The sequence below is a fragment of the Oenanthe melanoleuca genome, chromosome 8 (assembly GCF_029582105.1).
Source record: "Oenanthe melanoleuca isolate GR-GAL-2019-014 chromosome 8, OMel1.0, whole genome shotgun sequence".
NCBI classification, from domain to species: Eukaryota; Metazoa; Chordata; class Aves; order Passeriformes; family Muscicapidae; genus Oenanthe; species Oenanthe melanoleuca.
Window position 1 is genome coordinate 22,844,700 of NC_079342.1, and position 12,545 is coordinate 22,857,244.

At 43.8% G+C, this 12,545-nt stretch overlaps 1 protein-coding gene across 2 annotated transcripts in view; it reads left to right on the forward strand.

Annotated features, from left to right (window-relative positions):
* C8H1orf21 (chromosome 8 C1orf21 homolog) overlaps positions 1-12,545 on the forward strand; it is a 93,152-nt gene that overhangs the window by 30,174 nt on the left and 50,433 nt on the right. For both annotated transcript variants that reach the window (XM_056497895.1, XM_056497896.1), the window contains exon 2: positions 10,863-11,056. In XM_056497895.1, coding sequence (XP_056353870.1) covers positions 10,963-11,056 — 94 coding nt within the window. In that variant the 5' untranslated portion in view covers positions 10,863-10,962. The remainder of the gene's footprint in view (positions 1-10,862; positions 11,057-12,545) is intronic.

Genomic DNA, 12,545 nt, shown 5'->3' on the forward strand with positions numbered 1-12,545 from the left:
GGATGATTTACAGGTGCTATAAATGACACCAGCATTTACAATTGTGTTGTTTTGAGTTAAATGCTGTTCTAGGGAATTGGCCTCAGTTAAATGGTTTTTCTTGCAAATAACATTGAATCAGTTTCCAGCTGTGGGTTTGGGAGGGAGGTGCACAGTCTGCAGGACCTTGACTCTCCCATTTTCCTTTTTTTTCCTTCTTCTTAATATGCAGTTCATTTTTTCTTTTTTTAACTTAGTCTCAGTATTGCTTTCCTAACATCATAAAACTGTATCTAAGAGAGCCAGCTTGATTCATAAACTTATCTCTTTTTCTAATTTTAAAAAGGAATCCTCCTCACACTTGACCCTAAAAGGGGGAGAGAAAGCCCATAAAGATATTGCAGAATTGACTCTCAGGAAAGCAGCTGCTATTTTCATGTGCAGAAAGCAGAATGTGGGAGTAAAGGGACCTTTGAGCTCCACAGTGTCCAGCTGCTGGATGGCTGCCTTTTAATGGGATGCAGCTGTGCCCAAGTGTCTGTCCTGGGGAATCACAGACCCTGGACAGTGGAATGGTCCTGCTGGACCTGCAGAACTGGACATGGAGACCTCAAATTACTGCAGTTAGTCCTTGCTGGACACGAGGAGGGGAAAACAACAAAACAAAAGAAACAAAATATAAATGGAGTTTAAGCAACACTGCATCACTTCCCAAATTAATAAATGTGACAGGGTTAAAAAGAGAGAGAGACAAGTCCCTGGGGAGGATCATAAAACCTTGACAACTCTTCAGGGAGGTTTTCAGAAATACTGAACTGATGCTGTGCTGTTGAATCACAGAATCCCAGAATGGTTTGTGTTGGAAGGGACCTTAAAGCTGATCTCATTCCATGCCCTGCCATGGGCAGGGACACCTTCCACTATCCCAGGCTGCTCAGAGCCCCACCCAGCCTGGCCTTTGAGTAAAAGCACCTTTGAAATGTGATGGTTTTTGTGTAGTTTCTGCCCAAATGATCAGCAGGTCAAAGCATGTGGAGTTTGAAGGCTGTTGAAGGGGTTAGCAGTTCTTTGTGGCTGTGGGGGTGGCTCACAGAGGTTCATGTGACACTGTGTGATGGTTTACACCATATGCTAACTGAGGCCCTGATGTGTGGACATTGAATTGGAAAAGGAGCAGTATTTGAACATTTGAAGAATAAAGTAATTGTAAGGAGAATCCTTGTGGGCAGAAGGAGAAGGACTCAATAACTCCTAGAAGGTCAGCTCAGTTGATCCTCATGAAAAGGATCTGCTTGGAGTGCAGTGGAAGAACTTGGAAAACACTTTTGAGACAGTGTTGTCCTCAAGATGATGTCTTAGTCTATTGCAACCCATATTTCTGTTTTCTTCAGGGACCTTGTATTATTTTGTCCCACTCTCACAAATTGAACAGTGTTGCATTAACTCTTCTCCCCATCAGTTTTCATGAGAAAACTGCATGAGCATCTGCAGAGCTTCAGCATGTTTGGATGCCTGCTCTGGACTATTTTGACCTGGGTTTTCCACATGAATTATGATCCTGTAGTCATTTGTATTGTTCTGACAGTACAATTCTTAAAAAAAATCCTATTACATTTCAATTCCTGCTGATTGTATTCAATAGTCTTTGGAAGCCTTTTCAATTATTTATAATACAATTTTTCTCTGCTCCTACAGCTGAGCAGAATGTGTATTTTTTTTTTCCCTGCTCTGCATGGGTTTTCTCCTTGCTTTGACTGCTGTGAGGCTGTTTCCAGCTGGGCTTCCCCCCCTGCTATTCATGTGTGGATTTGGCAGGAAAATGCCAGTGTGATCTGGCCAGGGGCTGTGAGAGGGCGTGGGAGAACTCTCCACTTGTCCTTTCAGGACACATTTCAGGATTGTTTCCTCCATCCTACCCCTGCTCAGTGATGCACCTTTCACCAGTGCAGGACCACAGGCCAGCAGTTCATGTCCCTGCATCCACAGCTGGGCTGGCCTGTGACCCCTGCTCCTTCCTCAGTGGGTGACACTTCATGTGCTGCCTGCAGGGAGTTGGAAGCAGGACTGAATAGTTTTGGGTGGTTCCTGGTTGCCAGGTCAGCTGCAGTTTCAGTTTTTGGTGGTGAGCAGCACAGATAAGTTTATACCCTATATATATATGTTTATATCCTTCACTGTTCCTGCAGAGATGTGAAGGCACACACACTCTTTGCAAGGATGACTTGCATTATTTAATGCCTCCTGCAGTCCCTGCAGCCCTGCTGTGCATGCAGGAGGCACTGGCCGGGTGTTTGCATGCATTGGTGCTGAATCTAACCCAATATCTAACAGACCTTTCCAAAAGGATGCTGTGTCCCTTTGCTTCAGGTCTGCAGGGGTTTTGCTGGGCTGGGTTTCATGGGTGGGGTGTAAATGCTGTCAGGGTGGTTCTTAAACCTCTTCATGTTCCAAAATTTGCTTTATCATTTCTATTCTGCATGGTATTTGGTTTAAATAAATTCAGGTGGTATCCAGGAAAAGTTTACACCATGAAACAGAAAGTTGTGCTTTACATAGAATTGATTTTAAATGGTGGGTTTTGAGTTCAAACAGGTGCTTAAACTGTGGCTCAAAGCTGAAGGGCATTTGTACAGGTGTACAAAATGCAGAATAGAACCCAGCTCCCTATACACAGAGATTACCATGGTCACTTTTGGGAAATGTAGCATGAAGTCAAAATACAGAGACAGGATGCTACCAGCTGGAATAAGATGTAGGTAATTGAAAAAAGATAGCAGCTGGTTTTTGTGTTTTAAATCCTAGTGAGGTCTCTTGCTGACTTGGCTGCTCCTTATCATCAGTGGGGGGAAAGATCTGCAGCCCTCCCTGCTCCTGTGCCATTGATCCAGCTCTGCCCTAGCTGGTTGGGTGTGAGTTACAGCTGTGGTAACATGAATTGAAAATACTGCAATTGGTTTGGCTAGTCTGCTGCTCATTTATTTATATCACAGGCTGAAACGTGATTTAGATGTTATTTTGTGAATATCTAGGCTCGGTTATGGATGTATCCATTCAACATCTCACCATGGAACTGTAACTAGATGTTCTAAGACTTTTTTTAAGTAAAAAAAAACCCAGGAAAACAAAAGGTTTCTGAAGCTGCTCAGCTCAGAGCACTGCCTGCTTTCTGAAGCTGCTCCCCTCCCAGCTGGGGATTCTCAGGGATAACCTGGGGGATAGGGTATGAGATTGGATAAAATAGGGCACTTGGGTCAAACCATACCAGCACAAACATTCACAGAAATCCTGTGCTCTCCTCCTTGATGCTGAGGAGTTATCCTGCAAAACAGGAGGGAGCAGTCTGTAGTGTCATTTTGGGAATGCATTTTGCAGTGTGCATCCCTTTCATTCCTGCTTGTGCCATTTCCATGGGACTACAGTTAGGAAATCATTAAAAAAAAAACAACAAACAGTAGAAATACTGAACCCTATGCAGTTGTTCAGAAGGGCTAAGAGTGAAGTGAGTGCTTTGTTAGCCCTTATCCTGAATTTTACCTGCTGATTTTTAGCAACATTTCAGCTGCTGGTTCAGCCATGGAGGAGGCAGACGTGCATGGAATGGGTGCCTGTGCTGGGATTGCTCTCAGCAGCCTGGATGAGTCACCTCCTGTGGTTCTGAGCAGCATCCCTGCACTTATTCTGTCATTTAAGTGTTATCAGGTTAGTGAAGAAGGATTTCTTATTTCTCTAGCTCATCTGCAAGAAGAGGAGGCCTCTTGAAACTGCTCCATCCCCTAATTGCACAGCAGCAGCAGCACATATGGCAAATGTTTCCTTGCTGACATTAGCAGCAGGTCCCCAGCATCTCAGCCCCTTGGCTGCTGCTTAGCTCACTTGTTCTGTGTTAAGTTTATCCTCAGAGGCACATAAAGTAGCTCCTGCTGCAGCTCTTGGGATGAGAAAAGTGAGGTGGGGGCAGGCTGGGGGCTCTGTGTGGGTGCAGGGACATCCAGGGACATCCAGCCACCCCTCCCCAGCTTGCAGTTTGCAAACATGCTGTTTGGCAAAGCTTACCAGGATGCAAGGGAAGGTCTCCAGGTGGAAGCTGGGAGCTCACAGCTTAAGTGGAGAGTGTGTATTCAAGGCAGAGTCAAAGCAGGTGAGGTGAGATAATTCTGTGCTGGTTTTTTGAGCAGAGAGCTGAATTGCTGCTGTGTATGTATTCATCATTCACTGGTGGAGGGAGATGCCAGGGTTTGTCATCTCATTTGTGGATATTTTTAAGGATTTTCTAGGGAATAACCAGTCAGCTGACTGTGGGGCTTTTGGTTGTAGAGCTGTTAGGAAAATCAGTGGGTCTAAAGGGAGCTGAGACCCTGCAAATGTGCAATTACAGATAATTGCAGTAGGACCCATCTCAGTGTGGTTATTTCTGCCTTCATGGTGGCACATAGAAAAGATTAAGAAGTAGTTTGGGAATGAAATCAAAGTGAGAGCAAAAAATGAAAATTAGACTTTCAAGTCTTAAAATTCCAGGTCTTTGGTACCACACTAGTGGGTGGTATTAGATCCTTGATGATTTTCCTGTTGAAATAAAGAAGTGTGTGCTTCACATTTTTAGGAGAGACTTGTAAAACCACTGCTTTTTCTGGGAGAGGGACAGTCCTTAACAGAGCTCAGCTCCAGGCCAGAGTCAGTGCTGACATTTGGAGATGCATCCCCCAGCCCTGGTGGGAAAAGGAGAGGAATTCAGGAGAACAAGGCTGTTTTTTCAGTGTGGTAATTACCCCTCAAGATTTTCTTCCAAAGCAGTGGGTCTTGTTGATGAAGTCTCTGCAGCTTCTACATCAATTATTTTAGTCTGATTTGACATGATGTTGGTGACTGCCTAGGTGTAATGGTTGTTTCTTTAAATTATTTTATGAAGGCAGAGCAACGGGAGTGGGTCTGCACAAGGGAGATGATGCTCAGAGCTGTGCTTAGAACGTACTAAATATTGTATAAATCTCTGTTCCTCCACCTCAGGGCATTTTACTGTGTCCTGTGTCCTGCCTGTCTATTAATTCTCATAGAAAGAGGGGGGGAAAGTAATTAAATATTAAAACTGCTTTCTGTAATGGTGGTAGTAGTTTATATCACTACTCCTAAAGTATTTGAGGGTAAAAGAAATTCAGAATGAAATGTAATTGATTTTCTTTGGAAACAGCAAAAATGTTAAGTTGTATCACTGGCATCTCATGTGCTGCTGGGCTTTTCACGCTGATTTTACTTTAACTCCACCCTGTGTGAACGAAGAGGATGATTGCAATGCAATTCCCTTTCCCTTCCATATTTGTATTTTACTCTGTGATGTCTGAAATCTTTTTCCATGGATTTACTGGTGGAATTTTTCCTAGAATCTGAGGGAGGAGAAGATGCTCCTGGGTAGTATCAGGTTGCTGTTGAGAGCTTTTCTGTTAGGAAATCACTTATTGCTTTAACATATCAAACCCTGTGTATTGGGTCAGCAGAAATCCTGATTGCAAGGAAAAGAATTCTCATTCTGCTGTTCATTTAGCCCTGCTTGTTTAGCAAGTCAGTGTGTTAATTTTCAATATAACTGCACTATTCATGCCAATTTGAATAATTTGGAAAAGGAGAAAGAGACCTTATATGAATACTTTTATTTTAGCATTTTTTTTCCTTTTCTCCTTAGGCCATTGGTGCACTTCAAAGGCAAAAGTGCTATCTTTTTGGCTCCAAAATTGCCTTTTGGCTGTTGAATAAAACCCAAAGATCAGTCTTTTTTGGTGGAGGGGTAGCTGAGAAAGAGAGATGTCGCAGTGGAGGAGTCCCAGGTGCTAACTACCAGCAGCCTGTGTGCAGGACAAATTTGGAATTATTTCTGCATTCTTCTTTTTGGAAAAAAAGCCAAAATGGAAATCAAGTAGACTTATTTCTTATAGGAAAGAAATGTAATTAATAGCAGTAAGTCAAATCCTCGAGTTCTGCCTGGAACAGGTTGTTTCATAGAAAAAGCCAGTGTGGTTTTTCTTTGTAGATTAGGGGTTTTTCATGGTTGCATGAAACTCATTGCTTTGATCTCTTGAGCATTGCGAAATTTTAACCTGATTTCCTGTGTGGTCAACATGGAAAGAAACTTGTAGATGTATCTGCAGCCTGAAGATGATGAAAGATCAGTTATCTCAATGCAATAAAGATGCAAACAAATGCACCTGTTGTAATAGAAGAAATAGCATGCATTTGTTGTAAAACACTGGAAGTCCTCCATTTGTATGAAGTGTTTGTGAAAGTAAAAGATGTTTTGTCAAGGATGCAGCCTTTGACCATCAGGAATAAGAGGTGAGGGCGTAATGAGTGGATTAACAAAGTGTTGAAAGAGTTGGTAAAAGAAAAAACACATCATAGATATTGCTCAGAAGAAAGAAGAAAGGAATTGCTTCCAAAGGTATTTTCTATTCTAAGAGCTGAGCTCCCCTGCTTTTAGCTCAGAAGAAACCTGGGGTACAAAGCACAGCATCTGAGAGTGTCTCCAGTGTTCTTCTGCCCCTGGTGCAAGATGTTAATCCTCAACCTGCTGCATTGCACTTGGGGGTGGTGTAGACACTTTTGATCTGCCTCAGAGATTTTTCTCACTAGCGTTTTGCAGATTGGAGCCTGCAAATTGCCTCTCAAATCTTGATAATTAGTGATGGTGGGTGGTGAACATGAACTGCAAATGGTTTGAGGTTTTCTTCTTTTTATTTTTGGCTTCTGAAAATCTGCGTGCCCCCAAAACGCCGTGGAAGACAAAAGGGAAAATTACATTTGTGCAGAAGTGGGGGAGGAGGAGGAGGAACGGATGTGTTGTTCTGCTGCCATGTGAAGTGCTGTGTTTCACATCCCCAGAGCTTTGCCAGGCATCCCACCCAGTGAGGACCAGCACTCTCTTCTGGGTCAATTCCAGACCTCATCCCTGGGGGCTCTGCTCCTCAGGCAGGGGAGCAGTGTGCTGCCCTGTACCTCAGATTTCATTTCCTGAATGCTGCTTTACTCCCACTCTGTTCCTTGTTCCATCCTGCACTGTCCCTGGGTGTTGAGTTACCTGTGTCTGTCAGCAGTCCAAGGAACATGCCTGGAAGTGTCACACTCACCTTGGAGGTCATTTTGCAGTGGCTTTCTCAGCCCAGTTTATGGGCACCAGGAGAAGTTGCCTTCAAAACCAAACTATTAAATTGTATGGCTTTTTCAGGTGCTGCTGTGATTGTGGTTCTTTAATGTAAAAGGTGAAACTTCCAGTTCTTGTATCCCCATCTGTTTCCTTTAATCACAGCATGCCTTCAAATGTGACCATATTTTTAGAGGTTGATGTGTGCTACCAAATTGCTGCAGGAGAGATCTGATCTGTGGATATTTTTTTCCTTTTCTTCCCCCAAAGGGCTTTATCATTCTGCATTCCTGTTCTGTATCTCCTTGCTCCTGAATGTTCCTGCAGCTCAATGGTCCTGGTGCCATCACTGCCCTGGGCACTAATCAATAATTAAGTATTTTGCAATTTGTTGTGCTGCATGTTGGCTGCATAAGGCTTCACACAAAAATCTCCTTCCTAAACCAAACCCACTGCTCCTTTGTGAAATACATTTGGGTTTTATTACTTAGCAGCTGTTTTCCCTTTTGTAAACGGTCCCTGCTGAGAGATGGAAAAAGAAACAGGAAAAATAATTGAAGATGGCAGGAGCATAATTCATTCAACAGGTACTTCTGTGCCTGCACTTCTGCTGCTCAGAGGTGCTGAGCTGTGGTAGGCAGTAATTCCCCCACAACCACCTCCCACCCAGGTCTCACCAAACACCTCCACATCCTTTCCAGGGTTCCATCAAGCCTTCCCTTGCTCCTTTTTCCATAGCTGCCCACACCCTTTTCCCAGGAATAATACTACTGGTTGTATTTTAAATCAGAGGTCAGGGTTTTCAGGCTCTGTTTGGAGGCTCCTGCTTTTTCTGAAATCTGAAGCAAGGACTCTGTTGGTCATGTTTACCCCCTCATTTGTTCAGCTCCTGCCTTTACATTTATGTCATCTGGGAAAATAAGTCCCCCTTTCAGTTCCAGTCCAGGTAGCAGTTCCCTCTCCCAGCCTGCTGTTCCTCCTCCCTCTCCCACACCCCTGTGTGTCTTTACCTCTCTCCAAGCACAGCATGGCTGATGCTTTAAATCCCTTTGGATCCTTGTTTCCCCCCAACAGTGAGATGATCTTAGTGCAGGACACAAGAGAGGATGAACTGTCGGCTGTGACCATCCCTGGATTGCAAAAACTGAGGAACTTCCCTGGCTGACTTTTCCTGTAAAATCTAGGATTTCCTAGAGTGGGGGATGGAGGAGGAGTGGGAAGGTATGTAACTGTATAGGGTTAAAAGATAGCTCCAGGCAGGTGTGCTCAGTCCCTTCCACTGACAGCATCAATGCCTGGTGTAAGTTGCCCAAAACACTGGCTGCCCCACCCCTGGAAGTGTCCATGGCCAGGCTGGATGGGGCTTGGAGAAGCCTGGGTTAGTGGAAGGTGTCCCTGCCCATGGCAGAGGTTGCAATAAGGTGAGCTTAAAGTCCCTTCCAAACCAAGCTTTTCTATGATTCTACAAAATCCTGTGTTTTGGGGTGAGTGATTAGCTTTGTCTAAGGGGGAGGAGAAGGCTGGGACAATGAGAAATTCAGGCTCAGGTGTGCATGTATAAGAGAAGGAAAAAATGAGCATGTTTGGGGATGAACTAACTATAAAACTCTGCAGGGGTGGCAGGGAGGCTGCTGGGATTATTAGCAGATGTACACTGTGCGTTCTGGAACACCCTCTCCAAGTGGAGAGAAGCCCTGCTCTGTGCAGAGAAGGGGGAAGCTGGCTGTGAGTAGGAGGTAGAGGTGGTTCTGCATGCAGAGTCCTTCCCCTTGCCTGGTGAAAGCCACGGTCTGCTGTAGCTTTGGAATCACTCTGAGCCTGGCTGCCACATCCTCATGTCTGTGGCTTTGGGGATGGGCAGGAAATTCCCTCTGGAGGCAGGAGCAGACCCCTCCTACACCATGTGCTGCTGTGCCACTGAGCTGCCCTGGCATGGGGCAGGTGTGCTGAGTGCTCAGGGAAAGGAAACTCAGCAATTCCCTTGGGATTACACATTTCTGCTGGAGTGGATACTGCTGTGTCATAGAATAATTTGGGTTGGAAGGGACCTTAAAGAGCATCTCACCCCAGCTCTCCTTATCCTAGGTAAGAGTGCTTGTCTGATGTTACACATAAACTTGTGGTCAGCATGGAGCAAAATGAGCCACAGCCTTGTAAAGTACATGCTCAGAAGTAATGAATTAAGAAATTGTGTGTATGGTCTTATTCTATAGCTGAACTAAAAAAACTTGGCAAAAGGGGGAGTTTCTCACTTTCCTTTCTCCTGAAAAGTTTGGCTGGTGGAAAGGCAAACCAGGTCATCTCAACAAACTTTGAGGTAGCTTTTGTTCCAGTGCAGAACCACTTAGCAATTAACAGTTCATGAATTAGAATTTCTTTTTAACCTAAAATATTACAGTTCTTGATTTGATTTTTCATTCACCTTTTGTTTTATGTGACATCTGGACTGTTCAGGGAGTGTTATTCCATCCTAAAATGAGGGTAATTGTCTTTTTGAGCAGTGGAGGTTTTATGGATCGAGTAGAATAATGAATACATAGAGAAAAGATAATGCAGCTGACTATTGCCTTTCACATCTGGGAACACAAGATATTTAATTGATTCAGAGAGGTTATTTTGTCTGAACATCTGCAATTAGCAGCTCTTAATCAGTAAAATGCTTTGTAAGAGATCTGGCTTGATGGATAGATTGGTAAGAGGAGCAGATATTGATGCTTTCTTATCTCCTCTCCCAAAACCCTCTGTGTTCTGTGAGAATAGCTGGGTGGGAAACAGATCTGCATGCTGCTTTCTTCAAGCCATGGATTAAAGAATCAGGCTGGAGGAGGCTTTGAGTTCTACTGCTGTGCTCTGTCCCAGGGCAGGGTGGAGGTACCTTGTCCTGGTTTGAAGGACAGGTATCTGCCAATAAAGGTAGAAGCTTCTCTTTGAAATGGAGACTATAAACCCCCACTCTCCAAATTACTCTAATTTTGAAATTAAGGGGCTCTCAGGAAAAGATATGGGAATTAGGAATAACAATTCTTTACTAGGAAAATTAAAATAGAAATACAGCATTACAAAGAACAATCCCAAAACACTGACAGAGTCAGAATACAGCCTGACACCCTGTCAGTCAGTCAGGGTGTTGGTAGCAGTCCCATTCAATGGTGGCTGCATCCTCCTGCAGTGGCAGATGTGGTTCAGCTGGAGCAGTGCTCCTGCAGAAGGTGCAGTTTTCCTCTGAAGGTGCAGGGATGATGTGGAAAGGTCTGGCTTTCCTCTGGAATCCAGTGGAAAGAAGGTCCCTTGGTGTCCAAAATCTCAGTTTTTATCTGGGTAGGAAAGGCTTGGCTACTCCCCCTGGCTGGAGCATCTCCCAGTGGGATGATGGAATTTTATCAGTCATGCAGTGGGACTGAATGGGCGAGCAGCAGATGATATCTCCTGGAGGGAGGATGGGCTGTGGGAAAGATAAAGATGATTGCCCCAGCTGGTTTAAAGCTGGCCCATTAGCAGATAATATGTGCCAGGAGATAAGGGTTCAACAGATGCAGATGGAATACACATTTCTGGTCACATCCTGTATTACAACCCAAGACATACCTTTATCATGACCTGCCTGTACCTGATGTTATGGAATATGCTTTTAGCAGCCTCAGGCCATGGAGGCTGTGCCCTTGTGCTCCTCCTGACAAACTCAATATTTTATGTCCTTGAAGCTCCCCATGCAGAGGGCACTTTGTGTGAATGTTCTCCTCTCTTTGGCTGTGTTTAGGTGGAAGGGCCGAGCAGGAGGTGGATTATCTGTGCAAGGATGAGCGAGCGTTGCTAGAGATGACCTGTGCTTCTCCAGCTGGAGCTGTCTGAATGAAGCTATGGGCTGTGCCTCTGCCAAGCATGTGTCTACTGTTCAAAACGAAGAGGAAACTCAGAAGGGCAAGAACTACCAGAACGGAGATGTGTTTGGGGGTGAGTGTTGCAGGATTGTCTTTCTCCCAGCACCAGGAATGTTCTGGAAGGTGTGTGAGGAAGTCTTAACCTTCCACGAAATATAAAGCAAAATGTGTGTTAAAATATATGACAGAGCAGTTGGCTCATCCAGGGGAGGGTACCGTGACACTTGAAATAGAAATAAAATCCTTAGTGAAAAAATAAAATTTTAAATGATGTACAGGTCTACACTGTCTTTACCTCCACAAATCCTGGAATAGTTCAAAGACAACAAGTTGCACAACCCCATCATGTATCAATATATGTGTCTCTGTTACGTGTTTGTCATTGGGTACCAACATAGTTGACTCACTTCCTAAAAATGAAGATCTGGTAAGAAAAGTAAATCTTCACTTCTGCTTAGTTCTGAAGTCCTGTAGCAAACAGGGTTTGAAGGTACAATGAAACTAGAAACAGTGGGATTCTGTGGTACTAGGAAGCTGGGAACATGGGGTGAAGACTTCTGTTCCACTGTGCAGACTGGTCTGTCACCCAGCTCTTGTGCATCAGGAGAGGTAAAGTGATAGGAGGTAAAGTCATGGTCAGCTTCATGTTTGTTTTTTTTCCCCCCAGATTCTGTTAGTATACACAAAGTGTTTTTTACATAAAGCTGTAGATGTTTAAATACAGATTTTTAAAATGCCAGGAATTATCTGAAAGACTGTTCAGAAATGAAAGTTTTAGATCTGCCCAGATACCTGTCTGGAAGTTATATCTGTGAATAAGCTGCCTTGGTACTGTTAAGACAGGTGCCTTGGTACTGAGTACACCAAACCTCCCTGGTGCTTTTTCCAGCTTTCCTCAGGGCTAGCTTGCTCTCCCAGAGTAAGAATTCCCAGAGGTGTTACCTGAAGAGAAAGTAGTTGTTGAAAAAACTTTAGGACTGTTCAGTTCTAATCCCTGGGAGATGCTGGGTTTGGAATTGTGAGCTCAGTATATTGCTTTTGTTTAAAATAGGCTTTCAGTGCTGTCATAAACAGAAAGAGGAATTTGAGTTTAAATTTTAGCTAATACTTAGTGAGGGAGCAATTTTTGGCAAAATGTGAGTCTCAGTCTTTTTTTTCTTTTTTTGGTGGTGGTTTAACCACGTGCTGTGGGCCAAAGATTGTAACTTTAACACTGGAAACTTAAAGTAGCTTCTGGAGTCAGAGGATCAAGAAGATTGAAGGGATTTTAAAAGGCTCCCATTTATAGAGCTGGACTGGTGTCAGCAGCATAATTTAGTTATTCTGGGATCCATTTGAGGGCTCTTAATGTTCCACATTTTGCATTGGGAGTACTACCTGCTGTTAACCCTTTTCTCTCCCAAGTTTCAGTTTAGGTGCAGGATTTGTCATTCCTAAAGATCTGAGTTGATGTTAATTTGAAACCCTGGTGTTTAAAACTGAGAAACCCATCATGAAACCCATGAATTCTGTAAGGACAGGTCCTGGTAAATAAAACCAAAACATAAAATTTTCCACTCTAT